Source organism: Diceros bicornis, chromosome 2, assembly GCF_020826845.1.
Source record: "Diceros bicornis minor isolate mBicDic1 chromosome 2, mDicBic1.mat.cur, whole genome shotgun sequence".
Classification (NCBI taxonomy): domain Eukaryota; kingdom Metazoa; phylum Chordata; class Mammalia; order Perissodactyla; family Rhinocerotidae; genus Diceros; species Diceros bicornis.
In genome coordinates this window covers 4,492,027-4,516,960 of record NC_080741.1, presented here as the reverse complement: position 1 = coordinate 4,516,960, position 24,934 = coordinate 4,492,027, and the positions used below count along the sequence as shown (strand labels likewise).

The 24,934-nt window shown below is 38.0% G+C and overlaps 1 protein-coding gene across 1 annotated transcript; it reads left to right on the top strand.

The window, feature by feature from the left end:
• The first annotated feature begins 397 nt into the window (after positions 1-397).
• Positions 398-24,015, top strand: SELENOT (selenoprotein T). Its single transcript, XM_058550959.1, has 6 exons — positions 398-583; positions 16,930-17,040; positions 17,593-17,719; positions 19,935-20,022; positions 21,505-21,658; positions 22,178-24,015. Exons 1-5 carry the CDS (start codon positions 447-449, stop codon positions 21,627-21,629), a joined length of 588 nt encoding a protein of 195 aa, XP_058406942.1. The 5' UTR covers positions 398-446; the 3' UTR covers positions 21,630-21,658; positions 22,178-24,015.
• The last annotated feature ends 919 nt before the right edge of the window (positions 24,016-24,934 follow it).

Sequence of the window (24,934 nt, the reverse complement as noted above, 5' to 3'; positions counted from 1 at the left end):
AAGGCCATAGCAAAGGACCCAAATAGGGTTAACGCACTTTTTGGAGGGCGGGGGCTTTCTCTTTTATCTCCCACAGCTGAATCAAGGCTGTTCAATAGGTGCTCCTAAGTGTCTCAGATAGATAAATGTCTGAATTAACGAAACTCTACGTAGAACCCACACGTGCCGGGAGCTATGTTAATAGGCTTCTCTCACCCCCCTGCAGCTGCTGCGCTCCCTCCCTGCATCCCAGGGTCTCCGCGCACATCCAAGATGGTGGGTTAGGACAGCCGAACAACCCATGCCCCCTCCCGGCGGCTGCGCCGGCCGGGCTGCGCAGGCGCATTCCTGCTTCCCTCACGACCTTGGCGGATCGCGCCTGCGCGGTGGGGCGCAGCTCGCGGCTCGGCTCGGCCTTGGGCCGCCTGCAGTCTCCGTGTGAGGGCGGTCGAGGTGGCTGTGTCGACATGAGGCTTCTGCTACTTCTCCTGGTGGCGGCGTCGGCGGTGGTCCGGAGCGACGCGTCGGCCAACCTGGGTGGCGTGCCTGGCAAGAGATTAAAGATGCAGTACGCCACGGGGCCGCTGCTCAAGTTCCAAATTTGGTGAGTCTGCGCCGGACCCCGGCCGCCCCGCAGCGCCTCCGCTCGGCGCCTCTCGCTACGCGAGGCCCCGGCTTCGCGGCCTAGCGCGCTGCCCTGCGCTGGGCGGGAGGAAGGGCGCCGCAGCCCGCAGCCGGCCTTCTCCGGGCCCCGGGCCGGCCGGCCGCCGGCCTCTGTCTGGGCCCCGAGAGTGGCAGGGCGGGGAGCGGGGCCCGCGGAGGTGAAATACGGGAAGGCGCCGCCGGGGGCCTCGGCGGACGGGGCGCGACCTGCGGAGGCGGCGGCGGGCGCTCCCGCCCCTCTCCCGGGAGGGGAGCGGGGTCGTGGGAGGGCTGGCTGCGGAGGGAGGGAGGCGGGCCGTGACCGCCGAGGGCGCGGGGAGGTCGGGGAGGCTGACTCAGGGTACGCCTTCCGAGGTGCCTTGGGAGAGGAGCGCGTTGCTCTCCTGACAACCGTTCGCTCCCGGACCACAGGATCGTCTTGGTTCCCCTTCTCCCGCCTGCCAGGAGCTGCCCGCCCTGGCATCTCTTTCTGCCTTTCCAAACTCCATTTGTGCATTCAGATAGTCAAAAACAAAACAAAAACCCGGCACTTTTCGGCGTTGTACTCTAAGTGATTTTGTCCTTGCCTGGTTACGTATTAGAAGCAGAGCAGTAATGCGTGTAATGAGGTGGGTGGGGTTGGGGAAGGTTTGAAAGGCACAGATTGAAAAAATAAACCAAAATTGTCAAATTGTAGAAACTAGAATCCTGTATCGCAAAAGATGACGTTTTTTCAGCATAGGATGGTCAGATTAGTAAATCCTCAGTCTTTACACTTTGGAATATTGGTGTTGGCCATAATGCATTTAAAATCAGCTTTTTCAAACTTTATGTATTAACATAAGTGTACTAAAGCTTAGATTTTCTACATATCCAACTACCTTTTTTCTTAATCTTTAAAGATTAAGCAAATCTTTAAAAAAAAATCAGCTTAAGTGACCTTTAAGAGAATCAGAAAATAAGATGATGAGACTTTATTTTTGGAGTGAAAACTAAAAACCTTGCAGTTTCTTCCCTGATTGAAAAAAAAAGCTCCTGTATTGTTTGCTGTGTGCCTGGCAGATTTCATCTTTCATGTAACACCGAAGTGGGGGTTATGTCTTGAGCGTTCTGACTTTTTCCCCCTAATTGTTTTTTTTTGCATTAGGCAGTGGCAGATATGTTGCCAACCTATGAAGATCATGTAGGTTTAAGTGTGATCCTTTTGGACTTAAGTGGTTAAAAAAAGACTGCAGTTTCCAAGTTAAGTAATGTTTCTGTTTCCTACTTTTGTATCTTGGTTTCACTTGCGCTTTTCACAAAGTACTCTTCTTTTATAGTGGCTAATATTGGAATACTTGTCACGATAATGTAGTAAGTGTACCTTCCACTGAGGATATTCATAACAAAGTTTTCAAAATGTGGAAACAGATGTAAGGAAGGGCGTTCACTCCTTCAAATTAAACTTTTTAAAGTCTTAAGTACCCCTGCTGAACTTTTGATACTTTTTGTTTCTTTAAGTACAAACTTGTCTCAATCTTTTGCAGTCACCTTGAGCATGTTACATACAAAAGTGCTTCAGTTTTGTTCTTTTTTTAACCTGTGGATGGGGAGTAACTTTATTAATATGCCCTACCAAATACAGATACATTTAGCTGCTTGTTTGTTACCTTTTCCCCCAGAGATTAATCTGTATATAGTAAGGTGAATATTGGGTTTCTGGTTTTGGTAGAATCTCTTGGACATTCATTAGCAAGTATGTTTGGGAAAAGAGAGGAAGCTAAGACAATTGAGGATAAATGTGTGAAAATTCTTTTAATTCTATTTGAAATCTGAGTGCTATCAAATGCAGTTTTTCATTAATTACCACTATTAACAAAGGAGAGCTATTTTTACCTTTCTTTCAATTGCTTTTTCACCTTATTATTTTATATTTATTATGAGTACTCTTTCTTTAACTTTAGCTCAATATATCGTGTTAGTTGTACCCCTTTTGTAATTGCTAATAGAACAAAAGAGCAACACGACACATAAATGGAATTGAAGGGAGAGAGATCAAGTGTGCAGATAGCTTAAAACAAACTTTCCTAGTCCACGTTCATGTATTTTTTTCAATAACTGTTCATTCAACACCTGCTTGTGCCAGGAGCTGAAGATACCATGGTGAACAAGACAGACGTGGCCCTCAGGAAGCCTACAAACATGGCCCAGTACTACTTGACTGCTGTGTTTGCTTTATAATGTCAGTTGATTCAGCAATAGAATTAGATATGTTTGATGACATTGATTTCATATTTGGGGAAGAAATTTATCCTGCTTATTTGCATGTTTAAACATTGAGCATAAGAAAGGGAGTTCTTTAATCAGAGCTTAAAATGAAATTCCCTTGTTGCATTTTCCGTTCTCATGATTTTTATGCGTAAATGTATTTTATGTGTGGATGTATTCTGATGAGTGCTGTTTGGCATGATAGTATGGATGCATGCTTTTACTTTCCCCATATGTGTGATTTAACATGTAATCAGACCTACAGCATTTAATCAGTTGTTGCAGTTTAAAGAGATTACTGGCTACAACTCTACAGTTAATACTTATTTCAACACTTGACAATTGATTTACTAAGAATAGTAGATTAAAGTTAAGATTTAAGGGGCCAGCCCTGTGGCGTAGTGGTTGGGTTCGTGCGCGCCACTTTGGCGGCCCAGGTTCGTGGGTTTGAATCCCGAGTGGGGACGTACACCATTCATCAAGCCATGCTGTGGTGGTGACCCACATATAAAAAATAGAAGATTGGCACAGATATTAGCTCAGGGCCAATCTTCATCACCAAATAAATAAATACATAAAGATTTCAAAACACAAGCAGAATATACAGAATTTTCCAATTTTTGTTAATTTAAGAGTCCACAGCTATACTTTTTGGACAGCCAGCTTCTAAATGGATTTTTGAGGTAAATGAAACTACTACAGGAACAAATTTTTGTGTGCGTGTGTGTGTGAGGAGGATCAGCCCTGAGCTAACATCCAATGCCAATCTTCCTCTTTTTTTTGCTAAGGAAGTTTGGCCCTGGGCTAACATCTGTGCCCATCTTCCTCCACTTTATATGGGACGCCGCCACAGCATGGTTTGGTAAGCGGTGCATCGGTGCACGCCCAGGATGTGAACCTGGGAACCCCAGGCCCCCGAAGCAGAACGCACACACTTAACCACTACGCCACCAGGCCGGCCCCAAGAACAAATTTTTATTTAGATTTATACCAACTTAGCTTTCATGGTATGGAGGCAAGAAAATAAAGACCTAAGGCTGATTTGGATGTTGATACTGATCAAGAGTAGTAAAATGCTGAATTGAAGAAATCTGAGAAATTGTGAGTTAAAGAGATCACGTTAGTTACCATAGACTTAATATTTGCATATTCAACAAATATTTGAGCACCTATTGTGTGCAGGCACTTTCCTTGGTGCTGAGAATTCAGTTCACTGCTCTCACGGTTACAGGCAAGAGCAGAAGGCAGTCATTAATCCATGGACAACATATATAAAATTACAGTCGTGTTAAGTGCTGTGAAGGAAGGTTGTATGAGACTGACCTAGTCAGGGGATCAGGGAAGGTTTTCATGAGGAAATGAACTTTGAACTGAAATTTTTAACGATGAGATTTATTTAGAGAGCACTTGCAGGCAATGGGAATAACATGTTCAATGGCCTTGTAACGGGAGAGACCATAATTTCTTAAGGAAGCCGAGGCTACTGACCTCAAAGACCAGAGAGAAGGTGGCACGATGCTGGAGGGTCTAGCAGGCCGTATTAAGGAAAGACCAGCTAGTATAATTGTGGAAAAGACATTACAGGGGACAGAGAGTTGGTGTGGGGAAACCATTTAGGGGGACTTGTGGGGTTGCCCAGGCAAGAGATGATGGAGCTTGGATCGAAAGGTGGTGGTAGAAGTGGAGAGTAAAGGGACAGGTTTAAGAGCTCTTCAAGAGATAAATTGAGCAGTTCTTGGTGAGGGATTACGTATTTCGTATTTCATTTCGGGAGAAGGAGGGGTGGCATGGAGGGAGAGGGGTCAGAGAGAACTGCTGGGTTTTGGAGCCATGCCTTGCCATTCACTGGAATGATAAACAATTAAAGGAGACAAATTTTATGGATTTTTTTTTTTGGTGGGAGGGAAAGGGAGGATTCCTGAATTTTTAAAACTAAAATCACAGTAGCCAGGAGAACATCCTACAAAGAAATTTTCGTCTCCCGAAAATAGCCACAGTAACTGAAACTAAAAGCAGTGACTGTATTTCATCAAACCTAAGATATGATGGATTGTAAGATATAGCATTATTTTATATACCACTTAGAAGGAAAAAAATACGACCATTTAATTTGTGACACACTAATGATTGTAAGATAAATCCTGATGTTTTAAAAAAATGCTAAATAGGAGAAGTATACTTCTTGCAATCAGTGAAATAAGGGAGTAATAAGAAGTTGATCCAGATAGTAGAGTAGCACAGTGTTACTAGAGAACAAATAAAGTGGCTGCTACACGTGCCACTGTTAGATTTTTAAAGTCCTGTAATGTTTACATGGAATTTAGTCACCATTTTGTTTTTTTTACCATTTTAAACAACAAATAACTGCAGTATCTAACTGAATACGGTGCACATAGTCATTATTACTTAATAATGAACGGAGTACTTTAGTTCAGAGCTTCTAGATGTAGGTAAAATATGAATGGTTTTGAAGGTTTTGTCTCCTGTTACAGACAATTGAAACGTGGTTTCCTTACAGTTTACCATTAAGGTAAGTGGTGGAAATCAAATTGAATATACCATTTAGAAATACCAAGATAATCTCATAAATTTTGAATTGCATAGTTCCTGGGAAATGGCGCATTTACTGGACTAGCAGTTTGTGGGCCCAGGTTCTTCTTTGATCTGCCTCTCATCTTCTGAATGACTTCAGGAAATTATTTAATCTCTTTAGCTCTCAATTTGTTCATCTGTAAAATGAAGATGTTGGTTGCATTCCAGTTACCTCTAATATTCTATTTTGTACTCTTAGGGAGCTTAAAGGGAAAAAGTGAAAGCATGCATATGTGTTTCATTTCTATCTTTGTCACTTAAGAGTGTAGTTGGAGCCCTCTGGTTCTCTGATTGTCTCCTTCCCTGCTTTCCAAAAAGGGAAATCGTGTCTTCACATCTTACCTTGTTTGGGGTACAGCCTGGGATTGGTGAGGAAGAAATCTTGCCAGGAGGTTTTAGCAAGACCTGCTGATAATTAAGTCCTTGTTTTTTTATGCCCTTTTTTTCATGCCACTTGTTTTCCCCTTTTGTCCAATTTTTAGGAAGATATGAATTTGTTTTTTACAGTAACATTTGAAAACTAGTTGTCTGGTGGGAGAGACAGACATAAAAAATATTACAGTAAAACATTCTGAGTGTTCTAAAAAAGGTCATAAGGGAGGGCTTTAAAAACCAAGAGGAAAGAAAGATGACCTATTCAGGGGGAGTTGGAAGACTTTGCAGAGGAGGAAATGAAATCTTTTCTTTTTCCGGTTTTATTGAGAGGTAATTGACATACATCACTGCATAGTTTAAGCTGTACAGCATGACGGTTTGATTTACATATATTGTGAAATGATTACCACCGTAGTTCAGCTAACATCTCTTCTCATATAGATACAATAAAAAGAAAAGAAAGAAACAAAGAAAAAAAATATCTCCTTGTAATGAGAACTCTTAGAATTTACTCTCTTAACAGCTTGCCCATGCGTTGGCCTTCCGTATCCACGGGTTCCATGTCTGCGGATTCAACCAGTTGGGATGGAAAGGCCTACAGTGGTTCCAGTACGTTCAGTCTGTACTGAATGCACAGTACTGTACATACTTTTTTTCGTCATTATTCCCCAAACAATAAATAGCTATTTGCATAGCATGTACATTGTGTTAGGTATTATAAGTAATCTAGAGATGATTTAAAGTATATGGGAGGATGTGCGTAGGCTAAATGTATAGCATATGGCAGTGTTAGCTGTAGTCATCGTGTTGTAATTGCATCCCTAAGACTTATAACTGCAAGTTTGTACCTTTTGACCACCTTCACCTTGTTTCCCCTCCCCTGACCTCCCATCTCTGGTAACCACAAGTCTGATCTCTTTTTCTGAGTTATTTTTTTGTGTTTTTTTAGATTCCATATATAAGTGAAATTGTACAGTATTTGTCTTCCTCTGACTTATTTCACATAGCATAATGCCTTCAAGGTCTGTCCATGTTGTCGCAAATGGTGAAATTTCCTTGTTTTTTAATAGCTGAATAATACGCCATTGTGTGTTTATCCATCCATCCGTTGATGGACACTTTGGTTATTTCCATGTCTTGGCTATTGTAAATAATGCTGCTGTGAGCATAGGGGTGCACATATCTTTTTGAGTTAGTGTTTTCATTGTCTTTGGATGAATACCCAGAAGTGGAATTGTTGGATGATATGGTAATTCTATTTTTAATTTTTTGAGGAGCCCCCGTCCTATTTTCCATAGTGGCAGCACCAATTTACAGTCCCACCAATAGTGCGCAAGGGTTCCCTTTTCTCCACATCCACACCAGCATTTGTTATCTCTTGTGTTTTTGATGATGGCCACTCTAACAGGTGTGAGGTGATACCTCATTGTGGTTTTAATTTGCAGAGGAAATGAAATCTTGAAGAGTATGGGGAACTTGATGAGGAGATATTCTATTATAGAGAAAAAGCTTTACAGGCTAAAGGAAGAACATATGCAAATAAAGCCTGACTCAGCATAGAGGACAGGGAGGGGACAGGAAATGAGGAAAACTGGAGTCAGATAATCAGTTAAAAACACCTGGCACAGTGTAACCTGCTACCGTTTGTCAAGTGCTCATTATTATAATTTATTATTTTTATTGTCTTTCGTGCTGTGATGAGAACTTCGGTAAATAAACTTTTGAAAGCTTTACTCTTTCAGCTTAAAAAAAATGACTATAGCTTTCTGGCTATGAAAATTATATGTTAATTGTGAATATAATAAAAATGTATACAGAATAAAGTAAAAAATCCTTGTAACCTTCTATTAACATTTTGAAGAACCTCCTTCAAGCCACTCTTTACACAGACACACACTATATTATATAACTTTATATAAATGGGTTCATAGTTGTATGCTTTTTTGAAATCTGCTTCCCCTCCATCACTTATCTTTTCATGTCAGTAAATACAGTTCTGCATCAACTGGCATAGTGTTGCATAAGATGATATTCTTTATTTAACCAGTGAATTTTTTGTTTATTTAACATTTAGGTTGGTTCTAATTTTTCACAAAATTACTTTGCTAAGATGAATATCCTCAAGTATCTTGAGTACTTGTCCAATTATTTCCATAAACTAAATCCATAGACATAAAATATTATGTCAAAGGGTATTACATTTTACATTTTGACGTGTAGTCGTGCGCCACATAACGACGTTTTGGTCAGTAACACACTGCATATACAGCGGTGGTCCCATAAGATTATTCCCATATAGCCTACATGTGTAGTAGGCTATACCATCCAGGTGTGTGTAAGTACATTCGATGATGTTTGCACAGTGACAAAATCGCCTAAACACTTTTCTCAGAAAGCATCCTGTTCGTTAAGTCATGAATAACTGTAGTTAGTTAATACTCCTACTGAAAGATCTTAAAGTAGGTTGGGTTTTTAAAGTTTTCTAGTTTATTGCACTGTAATCAGAGAATGTGACGCTTGCCGTTTCTACTTATTGGACTTTCTCTGTGACCTAACATAGAGGGTCGATTGTTGTAAATGTTCTGTGGGCTCTCAGGGTATTTTCTATGGAAAAAATACTGATGTATTTTGAAAGCTGTCTATTAGTGATACTATTCAGGTGTTCCGTAATTTTTTTTTTTCCCCTGAGGAAGATTAGCTCTGAGCTAACATCTCTTGCCAGTCCTCCTCTTTTTTTGCTGAAGAAGGTTGGCCCTGGGCTAACATCCGTGCCCATATTCCTCTACTTTATATGGGACGCCACCACAGCATGGCTAGACAAGAGGTGCTTAGGTCCGGGCCCGGGATCCGAACCTGTGAACCCCAGGCTGCTGGAGTGGAGCATGTGAACTTAACCACCACACCACTGGGCTGGTGCCAGATCTTCTGTAATTTTTGTTTATTATTCATCTTCTCTCACTGATTCAGTTTTCTACCTATCAGTTTTCTTCTTTAAGGCATCAAAATATTTTTTTAGTTCTGCTTTTTGCTTTTCAGATTTCTTGCAGTCCTTCCTTAACTCTTTCATCATCCCTTTCTTCTGCTTCTTGCAGAATATTTTGAGATGTAGGCTCTTACTTTGAATCTTTTGTTTGCTGTTTGTGCTGTGTTGATTTGTGACATTTTTTCCCTTAATCAGGTGTTTTTCTTTTTTTTTTTTAATAATTTTATTTATTTATTTTTCCCCCAAAGCCCCAGTAGATAGTTGTATGTCATAGTTGCACATCCTTCTAGTTGCTGTATGTGGGACACGGCCTCAGCATGGCCGGAGAAGCGGTGCGTCGGTGCACGCCTGGGATCCGAACCCCGGCCGCCAGCAGTGGAGCGCGTACACTTAACAGCTAAGCCACGCTGCCGGCCCCTTCAGGTGTTTTTCTTTCCGTTTCTCCTCCCAGTTTCTTAAGCAAGACAAGAGAAATAGCTTCAGGTATTATCGATTGTTGAACTGTATCCTCTCCCTTAGACTGTTACCAGCTCACTCTTTCTTCTTTCTTAGAATGTTGCTAGCACCAGGAAAGCATAGATTTTTTGTGTTTTGCTTGCTGCTTGTATCTCTAGAGCCTAGAACAGTAGCTGTCATCAGTCAGTATTTATTGAAAAAGTGAATACAGTCTGTTTTAGTTCACTGTGGTTGACCCTGAGATAACCTATCTTCCCTCCCCCACTTTTAAATTCCTAACTGGAGGATAGATTGATAGCTCCTGACTGTTTCCTTTTGGTAGGTTTTTTCACCTGGTTGGCCTCTGGTTCATTTTGGTAGCTGTTAGGCGTAGAATGTGATGCATATAAAACTTCAGTTTTGAACATTCTCTGCCGTCAGCACCCTTCCTGGCCTGACCGTGACTCTGCTGTGGGGCTAAACTTCCACTTCATTGTGCTCCTGCCAGTCCTCTTCCTGCTGCTCTGACACCCCCACACACCCTTATTGCTTACCCTGTTGGTGATTTTTTCCTAAGATTCCTGGGTTTTTTATTGAGTTTATTATAATGTCACATAAAATCAGTCAACAACCAACAAGTAAAATACAAGACAAACAGGAAAGCAATAAGCAAAGCAGCCGAGAGACGTCTCTAGTTTGGCCAAGGAATTAGCATAGAACACAGTATGTTTTATGTTTTATCAGTTTCTCTAACAACTTAAAAAATACACTGAGGGTGAATTTTATGGCATGTGAATTATACCTCAGTTTTTAAAAATATCTTGAAAACAATAAGAGCATGAAGTTGTATATGAAGTATTTTAAGGTGAGACAAAGAATTCCAACAAAATGCAGATAAGTCACCATTTATGGAGTGCCTTTATCAAGTCACCTTTATTGAGTGTGGCTACATACCTTATAAATCTGTTAATAAAAAATACTTGCCAGAGTAAAGAGAGAAAATTCTTTCCCCAGGAAGAGCTGAGGAACTTAAGCAATTTATAAATTCTTGATGGAATAGTCTACAGCAAAAGATTTCCTTAAATGTTATGCCACAGGTATAGGGAAACTAGAAGCTAGTGACCTCAAGAATAAGACACAAAGAATGAAGAGAATAAAAACAGATTATTAATTGAACTTTAGGTTCATCGAATCTTTGGAATAAACTCAAAAGAAGCCAGGAATCTTAGAAGCCACTTTAGTTTTGTGTGTGTGTGTTTTGCTGCCGTGGCCACTGTAGTACTCCAGGAGGGAGGCAGCTGGAGGGGAGGTCAGTTGTCTTCATATACTCTTGTTCCTTAACCTGACAAGCTGATACTTCTTTAGTGCTGTTTTTACACCTTTTAAAACACTGAGCAAGTTCTGGTCCACATTTTGATCTTAAGTCAAAGTGTATGAGCACTTCCTGTTTGCAGGGTTTTTTTTTGGCTGCTTTTTTTAATGTATATTTTGGTAAAATATAGTAACATAAATTTTACCATTTTAACCATTTTTTAAGTGTACAGTTCTGTGGCATTAAGTTGTTTGCAATTTTTTTAAAAAACATTATCAGATTAATCTATTATTCACTCCCTGAATGTCTTGTTCTTTTGTGGTTTATAGAGTACCTTGTTCAGATTTTATTGCTTACAACAGAGCGGGCAATGCACCAGACAAATGCCTGTTACTACTTCACCTACTAAACAGAGCAAGGAGAAATAAAGATTACGTCTAAAAACGCAGTTTTCAATGGTCAGTGAGCTATTGGACTGGTCAGTGCTGTAGACAATTAGAAAGGACAGTATTTACAAAATATCTTCCTGATTTTCTTGGTATAGCATGGGGGAAATATTAATTGAAATTCTTGGAATGCAGGTGGCAGAAACCCATTTGAACTCATTTGAACAACCCATTTGAAAATGCATTTAAAAATTACTAAACAGTAGTGTTAGAATCCAAAGGCAGGAGTGCAGCAGGGCCTCATGACGGGCTGACATGCAAAACTGGAAAGTCTGTGGAGACTTCATTCACCCTTCCTCTGGTTCACATCTGTACTTTCTCAGTAAAATGTACTTCATTTTTCTTCTTTTCTCTGAAGATTGACTTATCTCCTCTCCTCAGTCCTTTTGAAAGATTACTACTCTCCTCTACCCATAACAGTTAAATATTTTCAGTCTCCTGAAATGTTAAATGTTCACTTGCATGGAGGTAGTCACTTCCTAAAATCCCAGTTCTTCATTTTTAGAGGGAACTCAAGCCTCCCTGTGACAGGTTCACATTTCTGGAACATCAGCTATGGCAAGGAGTCAGATCTCACTGTGTAAACGGGATCCAGTCCTGTGTGTGGGTGAGAGGACAATTGGAGAGGAGGTGGTTGTAAATAAAAAGGGAAGATGAGTTCAAGAGATGCTAAAAGTAGAAAGAAATCACAAGTATTTATTTCCTAACAGTAAATATGTGAGATTTTGCCCTATTTTCTTATAATAAGGAGATGTGAGAGATTAGGGTTTGTAACATTCTTGAGTTTGAGATAAGTAGGCATTTGAGTACGATTAGGGGCAGATATAGTACAGAAAAGGGAAAAGTGGGATGGTTGGCACCATGAATTAGGAGACTGAAAACAACATGGACTTTAAAAAGCACAGAATCGATTTGAAATAGTTAGTATGGACAAAGGATTTTTCTGTATTTCCTAAATTTCCTTTCTGTCATCTAATTTGTATGCAAGTTCTTTCTTTTAGAAAAGTATTTTGAGAAATATTTTAAATTGAGCACTGCAAAAGTTGACTCCATATAGTAAGATATTTTTGTATTACTAGAAAGAGATTTGCAAAATGATTAGGACTTAGATTGAAGATTTCTTTTCAGAGTTTAAATTTACTTCTTAAGGACCTTTGGTCCATGGGCAGAAGGAACAGGTAGCTGCTGCAACATATTTTTAGCATGTTCACGTATTTCTGTGTTGGAGGTGTACTGGAACTCATAGTTTTACTCACTGACCCAGAAAGAATGGAAGAAGTTGAAAGAGCTGGGTGTGTGGTAGAGGTGGGGTGATTACTGGCTCCTTACCGTGTATGCCTTTAATTTAACATTTTGCCCACCTCGATAAACACGAGGTATGTTTTATTTTATAAAACATCTGTCTGCAGTAATGATTGCTGTTTCAAAACAGAAAAATTGTTTTGGGGAAAATGGTTATATAGGAAAAATGTGCCTTCCTTTTTCCTCACAAGTCTGGAGGCAAATATAGAGAGGAAAGTTTACTTGTGCATATGTAAACTTGTCTAAAAATACGTTGTGCCAGTCTTGTAAACTGCTTAGTTTTCAGAAATAAGAAAGGTACAGATTTTTTTTTATTGAGGTATAATTGACATAGCATTATGTTAGTTGCAGTTGTACAACGTAATGATTCGATATTTGTATATATCGCAAAATGATCACAATAAATCTAGTTAACATCTGTCACCATACATAGAAATTTTTTTTCTTGTGATGACAGCTTTCAAGATCCGTTCTCCTATCTTCTTTCAAATATGAAAGACAGTACTATTAACTGTAGTCACCATGTTGTGTATTACATTCCCATGACTTATTCATTTTATAACTGGAAATTTGAAGAAAGATACAGTTTTAAAGTCCTTTTTGGATTTCAAGATTACAGGCTGATTCTATTTGGAGTTTGAGGCAAAGAACTGAGACTCAACTAGAGTTGGGACCAGAAGAACTGAGGATGGAGTTAGGCTTCTGAGCACAGTAGCCAGAAAAGTAGGTGACTAGGAGGAATCTTACCAATAGTGTTGCCCGCACATAGACACGCCTCTCTAGCTAGGCCTCTTAGGGTTTCCCTTGGTGAGGGATTGGAACTCCCAGAGCAAATATGAGGGACTTCTTGGGGCCCACAAGCTTAGTTCTCCCAGAAGGAGAGTCTATACTGTCTTCATCGTGGAAGAACCTCAGAGATCTCTGCTAGCAGGAGGCCAACTATATGTGTACTTGATTGTGGCATTGTGGGCAAAGGGAACTTTTTTCCTGGACACAAGGAAGGATGGCTCTTGCATCAACTAACTGTTCTATTGAGGACTCTTGGAAAGGGCCTAGGATCTCAAATCACAAAGTCTATGTTCTAGTCTTAGCCCTGACTAAGGGCAGGGACCATATCTGTGTCACTCACCGCTACACACCCTCTGCCTAGTATAGTGCTTGACACATAGTGTGCATTCAGTAAGTACTTGAGTAAGTGAATTAATAAATAATACATGGATATATAACCATGGAAGAGTCACTTGACCTCTCTGGGCTTCATGTTTTTCCCTTCATCTATAAAAAAAAAGAAGTTTCAACTCAACTGAGTCTCTAGCTCTCAAAATATTGCATTAAAAGTTAGATGCTATCATTTTAGACCATCAATTCCATTGTAAACACCGATGCAAGCTTCAGCATTGAAATCAGATTGCATTTCTTGGTTTCAAGGTAGTTAGGCATGTAAGTGATCGAGATTATTTTTGTAATATCTTCAAAACAAAAGCAGCATTAGAAATTTCTTGGAGCAGTTGTGGCAAAATACTAATACTGGATAATCTAACAACAATAATAAAATATTGAGAAAGGTGAGTGTTTATTTGGTAAAGGTAAGGTGTCTGGAGCTTCCTAGGTTCTTTTAAGTATTTAGCTCGAGATTTGTCTCCCTTTGCAGAAATTTCATACTTTTTAGAGACTTAATTTTTTGTGAAATTTTCATTCTAAATGTAGAGGGGGTATTAATTGTAAAGAAAGAGTGGTGAATTTCTTTTTTTTTTTTGAAAAGTGAGTTTTCTTAAATTGAGATTACTAATATTTGGACTGTTTCACCCTGTCAGATACAAACTCGGTGCTGTTCCCTTGGGGGGCTGGTGGTGGTGGTGGTTGGTATTTTTTTCTTGATAACAGTGTAGTTGACACAGCTGGCATCTCAGATTTTACTGTACTGTAGCTTAATTAGTGATCCTGCTTCCTCTGTACCGAGTGGTACCTTCATTGCTTTGTATTTATCCGTTCCTTAACTTAGAATTTAATGTCCTTAAGTGCTTAACAGTCTTATCTGAATTTGTAAGCTCTTAACGTTGATATGGTGGAAGCACCTCCGTTTTCCTCCCAGTTTTATTGAAGTATGATTGACAAATAGAAATTGTATATGTTTAAAGTGATAATTTGATATATGTTTATATTGTGAAATGATTACCACAATAAGGTTAGTTAACACATATCACCTCACATAATTACCTTTTGTGTGTTTGTGGTGAGAACATTTAAGATTTATTCTCTTAGCAACTTTCGAGTATACAATATGGTTTTGTTAAGTATAGTCACCGTGCTGTACATTGGATGCTCAGAATTTATTCATTTTATAGCTGAAAGTTTATATTCTTTGACCAACATCTCCCCATTTTCCTCACTCCCCCTGGCAACCACCAATCTACTCTCCATGTCTATGAGTTTGGCTTTTTTAGATTCCATGTATAAGTGAGATCATACAATATTTGTGTTTCTCTTTCTGACTTATTTCACTTAGCATAACACCTTCAGGGTCCCTCCATGTTGTCGCCAATGGCAGGATTTCCTTCTGTTTTATGGCTGAATAATATTCCATTATGTATCTATATCGCATTTTCTTTATCCATTCAATCGTCAACAGGCACTTAGGTTGTTACCATGTCTTGACTCTTGTAAATAATGCTGCAATCAACATGGGGTGTAGATACCTTTTCAGGATGGTGATTTCAAAGTGGAATAGCTGGATCATGTGGTAGTTGTATTTTTCATTTTTCTGGGAACTTATATACTGTTTTTCACAGTGGCTACACCATTTGTGCACAAGGGTTTTTTCCTCCACATCCTCACCAGCACTTATCTCTTGTCTTTTTCCTGACAGATGTGAAGTGATAACTCATTGTGGTTTTGATTTGCATTTTCTTTTATTAGTGATGTGGAGCACCTTTTCATGTACCTGTTGTATGTCATCTTTGGGAAAATGTCTCTTCAGTTCACTTTGCCCATTTTTTAATCAGATTATTAATTTTTTGGCTGTTGAGTTGTATGAGTTCTTTATATATTTTGAGTATTAACCCCTTATCAGATATATGATTTGCAAATATTTTCTCCCCTGCTGTAGGTTGCCTTTTCATTTTGTTGATGGTTTCCTTTGCTATGCAGAAGCTTTTTAGTTTTATAATCCCACTTGTTTATTTTTGCTTTTGATGCCTTTGCTTTTTGTATCAAATCCAAAAAAATCACTGCCAGGACCGATGTTAAGGAGCTTCCCCACTGTGTTTCCTTCTAGGAGTTTTATGGTTTTAGGTCCTGCGTTCAACTCTTTAATCCATTTTGAGTTGATGTTTGTGTATAGTGTAAGATAGTGGTCCAGTGTCATTCTTTTGCACATGGCTGTCCGGTTTTCCCAACATCGTTTGTTGAAGAGACTATCTTTTCCCCATTGTATATTCTTGGCTCCTTTGTTGACCATATATGTGTGGGTTTATTTCTGGGCTCTCGATTCAGTCCCATTGATCTGTGTATCTGTTTTTATACCAATACCATACTGTTTTGATTACTCTAGCTTTGTAATATAGTTTGAAATAAGAAAGCATGGTGCTTCCAGCTTTGTTCTTCTTTCTCAAGATTGCTTTGACTATTCCGGGTCTTTTGTGGTTCCATATGAATTTTAGGATTGTTTGTTCTGTTTCTATGAAAAATGCCATGAAATTTTGATAGAGATTGCATTGGATCTGTAGATTGCTTTGGGTAGTATGGACATTTTAACAATATAAATTCTTACAATCCATGATCATGATATGTCTTTTTATTTATTTGTGTCTTCTTCAATTTGTTTCATCAATGTCTTAAAGTTTTCAGTGTACATCCCCCCCCCCCCCGTATGCACTCTGGTGGCATATTTCTCTTTTGTTGCTGGGGCAGCATATATCATATACCCATAGTTTAGTTGTTCAGAGATTTTAATGAAGATGATTGGATACTGTTGACTTAGTTTCTAGAGTAATGATATGGATTACTGTCATATTACTGAAAATTGTCTTCCCAATCTTTGTTTTTCTTTGCAAAGTAGAATCAAATTATAGAATCAGAAGGAATCTAAGAGTGAGTCACATTTCTTTTATTGTGACTCTTTTATTGTGAGCAGGCAGCTTTGCCCACTTGGGGGCAGAGTGGGAATAAGAAGCAGAGTTTCATATCTCATGCCTTGGTATTTTTTTAAACTTCCTGTGCCCCAATTTGAAAGTCCCTATTTCAGATGAATAAGAGTTGTTTTCATTTCAGTGTTTATACAGTCATCAGTACCCCCCCCCCCCAAAAAAAAGGCAGTGTGATTTGAGAGCTCAAAATATGCTGATGTGTGAATAGGTATTTGCTGCTGTCCAGCAATAACCCAGATCTATAAAGTGTAATGTTCTAATGGAAGGATTTACTTGAGCAGGTGTTAACTTAAATATGTGAAATTTGTTAAAAAACCTCCATGTCCCCATCATCCAGCATCAGTCATTATTTGTGACTGTTCTTGAGAAACACTTTTAATCTTGGTAGTATTTTTTAGGCTTTGTCTAACTGCAAAATAAATCTAGACATATTCTGAACCACTTAATGGAAGCACTTTTATTTTCCTGCAGTGTTTCCTGAGGTTATAGGCGGGTGTTTGAGGAGTACATGCGGGTGATTAGCCAGCGGTACCCAGACATCCGCATTGAAGGCGAGAATTACCTCCCTCAGCCGATATACAGGTGAGTCCATGTCAGTAACCTAAAAGGTATTTTTTTAAGTGAATTTTTTTCACTTTTGTGAATAAATTTTGTGAATTAATTCAATTAACTTTCCTTGTTTATTATGATTTCTCTAGTTGGTTATAATATAGAGAACACTTTTATAAATAGCAAGTTTATTTGAAGGAGAAGGAGAAGGATCATTTCAGAGAGGGCAACCCTTCTAAAGATGTGTTTTCTTACGTAATTTTTATTGTGGAAATAGACCAAGAACTCTCAAATTTTATTGCAAGTCAACGGTATAAAATTATGTACTGTTAAAATAATAGTATGTTTAAAGGCCAATGCTATATAATTTTATAAGTTAATTTTTGATTGATTTAGAAGATGATAAACATTTTTGTTTTAAAACCGCACAATAAACTTTTGTTACCATCTTTGTCACTAGTTATAATTAGTAAGTTTTAGATTTGGTGTCTAGAAAGTGTCCATACACATATTCTTGAGTTATGAAATTTTGAAGTAGATGAGAAATTGTGGCTTCTGATGAATTTGTTTCTTTTCTTTTGCTAGACACATAGCATCTTTCCTGTCAGTCTTCAAACTAGTATTAATAGGCTTAATAATTGTTGGCAAGGATCCTTTTGCTTTCTTTGGCATGCAAGCTCCTAGCATCTGGCAGTGGGGCCAAGAAAATAAGGTATGTAACTTAATGGCTTTAGTAGCTGTAGGTTTTTAGTTTGTCAATGAAAATATTTTAATGGATTTTTTTTTTAGGTACTTGTTGCCAATTCACCTGTTGACATGTATTATTTCAACTGCAACCACTTTTTATCTCTGGGAAGGAACTTAACCTCCGTTGGACTTAGTTTCCATATTTATGTATTAAGAATGATTAAGTCTTACCTTTTTATTATTTGAAGGATAGGGAGGTGTTACTTTAGTAGAACCTGGGCACAAAATAATTTAATATCTGGCTTTGATTATATAACTTAGGCCAAACGTTTCCAGCAAAACATAATATATACATAATATAGGCCTTTTATACCACCTGATATGAGTATTAATGGGTTTATTCACATTAAAAATGGGATTTCCACTGATTTGTTCTGATCAAAACTCTTTTTATTATTTGTCCTTTGACTCTTCTGTTCATGGGGAATCTGTTTAGCAAATTACTTGAAACAATCATTTTAAATATAGATAAGAATCTTGTGTTGGGGCTGGCCCGGTGGGTCTGGCCCAATGGGTCTGGCCCGGTGGCACAAGTGGCTAAATGTGCACACTCTGCTGCGGGGGCCCGGGGTTCGCAGATTCGGATCCTGGGCGCGCACCAACGCACTGCTTGTCAGGCCATGCTGTGGCTGCGTCCCATATAAAGTGGAGGGAGATGGGCATGGATGTTAGATAAGGGCCAACTTTCCTCAGCACACAAAAAAAGAGGAGGATTGGCATCAGATGTTAGCTCAGGGTTGATCTTCCTCCCAAAAATAAAAAGTAAAAAAAATAAAAGCTAGCTGTTTAAAAAAAAAAAAAAAGAAGAATCTTGTGCTATGTCTTTTTTTTCTCTATAGGGTCTTGCTGCAGCGTACATTCTTTCTAGATCTCTCTTTCCTCTGTTTTACTTAAAATCATCTCTTCTGGAGGGTCTACCTTTCTACTGTGAGAAATACGACTAATTTTTGTTTCTCTCTTGAGAAATAACATGAGATGAGATTGCTTAGGTTTCCTTGTAAGAAGTATTCTCTCTTGAAGTCCTGTCTCTGGTCTTGTCCTTTAGTGCTGGGCTGAGACTACCTTTAGCTGACTCCTACATAGCTGTACTTCTTTTTCTTGGGGAGCCACTTACTTCCAGTTAACAGGCAAGGCTTTTTAACATAAACGTGTTCAGGTGCTACCACTAATTGAACTGTATCTGTACCCTGTTACTAACAAAATACTGATTTGTATAGGATTAAGAATTGGAAGCTAAGTACTTATTGATAATGTTTTGTGCCATATTTATTAATTCTATTGCTTCCAAATTATCTTTAGTGCATATTACTTCTGTAGACATATAACGTTGTTGATATGCTGTGGAAGAGGAATGTACTTGAAAGCTGGAGCTTTCACGACACTTCCTCGTGCGTTGTTTCCATGAAGGTAGACTTATACTCTCAAATGCTAGGGTGACCTCTATGAAATCAAAGTCCTCCTAGCTCAAGTGGGACCGGGGCGGGGAAGGGGGGCGAAGCTCTTTCTCATCTGCTGTGGGCATTTTGATTTATTTTTCTGAAACAGCTTGCTGTGAGTTGACATTCTCACTAGATCCTACTTTTAGTCAGGTGATTTTGTTAAATTAAAACCTTTCTGTCCAACAAAGAGCTTCTAGTCTCTTTTGGGAGGGTATAGATTTGCCTTCAAAATGTGAATGAATGTAATTTAATATGTCAGTGCTTTCGAACCTACTGTTTTTTCTTAGTTTGGCTTAAAATGATTTGTTTGGAACATGGGCAGGTTGCATTGAATACATGGAGTTGCTGATTATTGCATTAGTAGCCTCTTGTGAATTCATACATTATTGTTATAAAAATGGTAAAATGAACCCTTCTTATTCTGGTATTCTTTTGTTTAACTTATTAAGGCTATTATGAGATCTCTAGAAATTCTATCTCTATGTTATGAATATCATATATAAGTTCTTTAGCATGTATAGAGCTGTGAATTAGTGTTGCATTTTTCTTGTTCTGGTACGTTATCTGAACATACAGAATAGCAGTAATAGTTTGTATAGAAACTTTTAAAGTAGATTAAAAAAGAGCAATTACCAAATAAAAATTGACTATATGCTTAAAAGATTACTGTGTTTTAAGTTGTCATATTGTTTTGACTTCAAAATGACTTTGCCTGTTGTATTTAATTGTATTTTCTTGTAGGTTTATGCGTGTATGATGGTCTTCTTCTTGAGCAACATGATTGAGAACCAGTGTATGTCAACAGGTGCATTTGAGATAACTTTGAATGGTGGGTTCTGCATAGTTTGCATTCTGTGATAAATTTTTAAAGATTTATGATGAGCATCAGGCTTTTCAATTTTTCATAATATGCTAAATTATCTCTTTATATGGTCCTCATCTACTCCCATGGCTTATAATAATGTCTGTATGATGACCCCTGAGTGTATAGCTCTAGAGAGCTCTAGACCTCTCTTCTAGGTGCTGTACCCAGGAATCTTAAACATTCGCCACTCCCAAACTGTCAATTCCCTCAGCTTCCTGCAATTCTTGTATATTCCAATTTGCTCCTTCCCTGGCATTTCTCATTTATTGGCACCAGTATCATTCTACCCAGTTGGCTATGTCAGAAACCTAGGATAACATCACTTTCTCCCTTACTCTCCATATGTAATGGATTACCAAGCCTTCAGTACTACCTTCTACATTTCTTAAAAATCTGCTTTTATTTATCTTCATTGCCACCACCATAGTCCAAGCCACAGTTATCTTGTTACTAACCTCTAATACATTCTCTAAACCAGAGGTTGGCAAATAAGGCCTATTAGCCAACAATGGTTTTTTGTGACACATGGAAATTATATGAAATTCAGATATTAGTGTTCACACCTAAAGTTTTGAGTTTCATCAATGAAAAATTTGTGGAAATTTTCTCTAGTTGTGAGTACCTATATAATATCCTTGATTTTATCTCTTGGTCCATAAAGCCTAAAATGTTTACTGTCTGGTCTCTTACAGAAAAATTTGCTGACAGCTGCAACAGTAGAGTGATTTTTTTTTTGATGCACATTTCATCTTGTTGCTACGCTGCCTCAGATTTCATTAAATGGCTTTACTTTGCTCTCAAGATAAAGACCAGACCATTTAACATGGCCAAAAAAGGCCCTGCATGATATAGCATAGGGATTGGCAAATTATGGCCCTATGGACCATATCCCCTGCTGCCTGTTTTGTAGTAAAGCTTTATTGGAACACAGCCATGCCCATTCATTTATGTATTGCCTGGTGGTGCTTTCAGGCTGCAGTGATGGTTGAGTAGCTATGACAGACCGTGTATCTTCCTGAGCTGAAAATGCTTGCTGTCTGACCCTTTGCAGTTTGTTGACCCCTGCCCACCTCTCCAGCCTCTCTTGTACCACTCTTCCCCTATATTTCAGCCCTCTCTCACTTATAATAATAATACCTCTCAGTTTTAATATCACTCACTTTTAATAATAAAGTGCAAAGGCTCCTGTCTACCCTCTCATATGTCCCTCTCATAGCATCTTCTAGTTTTAATTCTTAGTACACAGTTGTGATTTTATAGCTATTTGTATAGTTCTTTTTGTATTTCCGCTCCTATAATATAAATCCCGTAAGAGCAAGAAGCTTAATTCTTTTGCTCACTTTTGTATCCCCAGCTGTGTACATAGACAATAGATATTTGTGGAATGAATATTTGTTACAGAATCATCTTTAATTTGGGGGGGTGCGGTACCATTTATTTTTATAGATGTACCTGTGTGGTCTAAGCTGGAATCTGGTCACCTTCCATCCATGCAACAGCTTGTTCAAATTCTTGACAATGAGATGAAGCTCAATGTGCGTATGGATTCAATCCCACCTCATCGATCATAGCCCCACCTATCAGCACTGAAAACCCTTTTGTAAGTAGTCTAAAAATACAATAACTATATATAGGTATCAGTTAATTCTCATCACGAATCAGCAAGATTCTAGATATTACATACATTATCACTTGAGTTTCCAGTTTAAGATTTAACACGTGGATGTTTTGTTCATTAAAATTTATAAGTGATCAAGAGAGTGGACCTGCTAAAATAAAGTAAGGTTGTGCTAATAATTTTATCTTCAAGGCTTAATAATTGGGCCTGTAACATCATTTTTTGCTGTGAACTCCTAAAGACCAGATTTGATATATTATGCTAGGATGTTTATTTACGTAGCCTGTCCTTACCTTCAAATAACTAGTTCCTAAGAGTATGCAAAGTCTTTTAACATGCTCAAGATAGAAAATTAATAGGCAAATGTGTGTGAACATGGAGAAGTGAGTGTTAGTTAACTTTTGCTTAGCAGAGGTGTTCTCAGTTCTTTTCTGATCAGTGAGTTGATTTTACAAGAGTGGATTTTGAAATAAAATATTCTCTTTTCTGTGTATCTTTCAGACATTAAGGGATTTTTGCAAGAGCAGCGTGACTGACATTATGAAGGCCTGTACTGAAGACAGCAAGCTGTTAGTACAGACCAGATGCTTTCTTGGCAGGCTCGTTGTACCTCTTGGAAAACCTCAATGCAAGACAGTTTTTCAGTGCTGGCACGTTTTGGAATTCTGCACATTCGTGGAGTGCAATAATACTGTATAGCCTTTTTTTTCCTTCCCCAAATCCACTCAGTTAATAGTTTTTAAAAAATGTAGACATTACGACTTGTACGTTTTTTTCTTAGTCATATTTTAAAAAGTAGAAAATTGAGTTACAATTAGATTTTTTTCAGGGATGTCTGTCAAATCTGTTGTGATTTTGTGTGAATTTTCCTTTTTTATAGTTTAAAATCAATCTTTTGGGGATTACAGCTGAAGTTCCCAAAATACTTTATAAGAGTTTATCAGACATCTCTAATTTGGTCATGTCCAATTTATATAGTTTTCAAAATATTGCATATTGTGAACAGTGCATTATACAAGATTAAGGGGGGAAAACCTATATCCAGAGTACTCTACCAGTTTGTGTGTATGTGTGTGTGCGTGTGTGTATGTGATTAGTAGAGAACTACTAAAAGACCAACCGCTTTTTAAATCCTGTTATGTAATTCAAGTCTCTTGCCTTGACCAATCTAATGAGTTGATTGACTGGGCCTTTATACTTAACTCAATAAAAAACTAAGCAGATGTAAGTTAAATAAAAAGTTTGAATTTATTGCCCAGCATACCTGTTAACATTACGTTTAACAGCCTGCCTAAATTTTTGTTTTTCACTTACAGATAATTTCATAAGGGACACACTTTAGATACACACACAAATAATAGATCATTTACCATTTTTAGGATAATTGAAACTTACCTCACTAAGGAAAGTTCAGTTGAACCTCTTTACAACATTAATATAGGAGAATGGAGATTACTTGTCTAATAATTTAACTTGTCTAACATCATATATCAGAATTTTATTATATTTGAGGAACAAAATTGAAAAAATTTTTATTCAGTTAATTTAATATCTTTCCAGAGTTCTAAAAAGATAGTTTCAAAAAAAATTTAAATTGATAGTGACTATAAGAGTAATTTAGCAGAAATAGGACCATAATGTAGAAAAATAGTCATATAGCAACACTGGTAACACACTTCAGCTTCCATACAGGAATAGAAGTGGTAAGTCTAGATTGTTTAGTGGAAGTAAAGGGATTTGAGGAAAGTTACAATTCAACATTGGGTCCACCACCTGGTACTTGGTTTGGCACTGTGTATTTGTTGACTGCATGTCTGGTAATGATCATGATTGTGAACATACTGTAATCTCCAGCTGACAAGAAGTCAGTCTAATCATTCACTGCAGAGAATTGATTAAATGGTTTATCCTTTTAGTAAAGACGGCGGAACTGTTACCTAAGTTAAGATAGTGGCAAGAATCAATGCAGTTGAAGCTGGAAAGTTACTTACCGGTTATTATTCAGGTGTAGTAACATTTTGTTATCTGTGACGAGGGCTTAAAACCTTGCTAACTTGATTGGTACCAGCCCAGACTCCTGTCTTCTGCACGTTGAACACATTGCCCAGTGTGTTAGGTTTCTTCAGCTGAGGGACATTCCACTGGTGACACAGTTAACGTTTGGCATTTAGCCCCTCCAGACTTGAGCCTTGGATGTTGCCTTGTATCTGACAGGTCAGCCATGAAGAACCTAAGATTCGAGTCTAGCTTTTTTCATATTTGCCTTGAGTGAATAAATTGTCTTTTGGAGAATAGTTTTAAGTGGCTTAGACACTGATAAAAGTCAGCTGTTTTGTTGACACTCGTCTCAATATTGTTTTCTCTTTGGCCATATTTAAATCTAGAATTTAATTGAGTCTGGTGAAAAAATTAGTGGGAAGCATGAATATAAAAAGGAAAATTTAAGGAAAAAGAGAAAGTTAAAATGAAACTATTTAGAATGTAGTTTTATTATATTCCTAACATGTCAACATTTATTAGTTGCTTTTACAAATTGATGTGGCTGTGTAGTTTATAAGTGTCTGTGTACTATAGTAATTAGAAGACCATAGAACATGACAGCAGATTGGCTAATGTTGAGGTATTTACCGCAGTTGCTATTGTGGAAGAAATTATTTGTTACATTAATAAAAAAAAGTTGGCAAAACATAGCTTTATACCTCCGTATCAAGATGTGCAAGACAAATATGCTTTCAGAATATGAATGCATTGTTTACTTATGGCACTTAGCATTATGGCAACGGGAGTTGATCAGCCTTTACTACTATCAAAATGTCACAGAATCCAAATGATGACTCTTTCTTATTTTGAATGTTTTTAGTTTGGGACTTTGATTGGTTGGCATTTTATCTTTGTCACAATTTTAAATAATTCAGATTTTAAAAATAGCCTACAGAATTTTTAAGCATGATTTGATATTTAATACTAAAGCTTTTTTTTTTTTATTATTAATCTTTTGAGAGAAACGTGAGGAATTGTGAAGTTTGGGGGCTTACCTCCCTAACATTGTTAAAATAAACTTTTGTTAAGCTGATGTGAAAGGAACCCCTTTTGTGGAATTAAATCTGTGCTAGAGCACTTTATATGATAACTGTATTTAGGAAATTTTACGTTTTACAATTGTTTTCATCAAATAATATGTTAACTTGCTAATGGCTTCTTAAACCAACCACTGCTAACACCCCGCCTTGCCCCTCCCAGTCAGCATTCAAGTCTTAC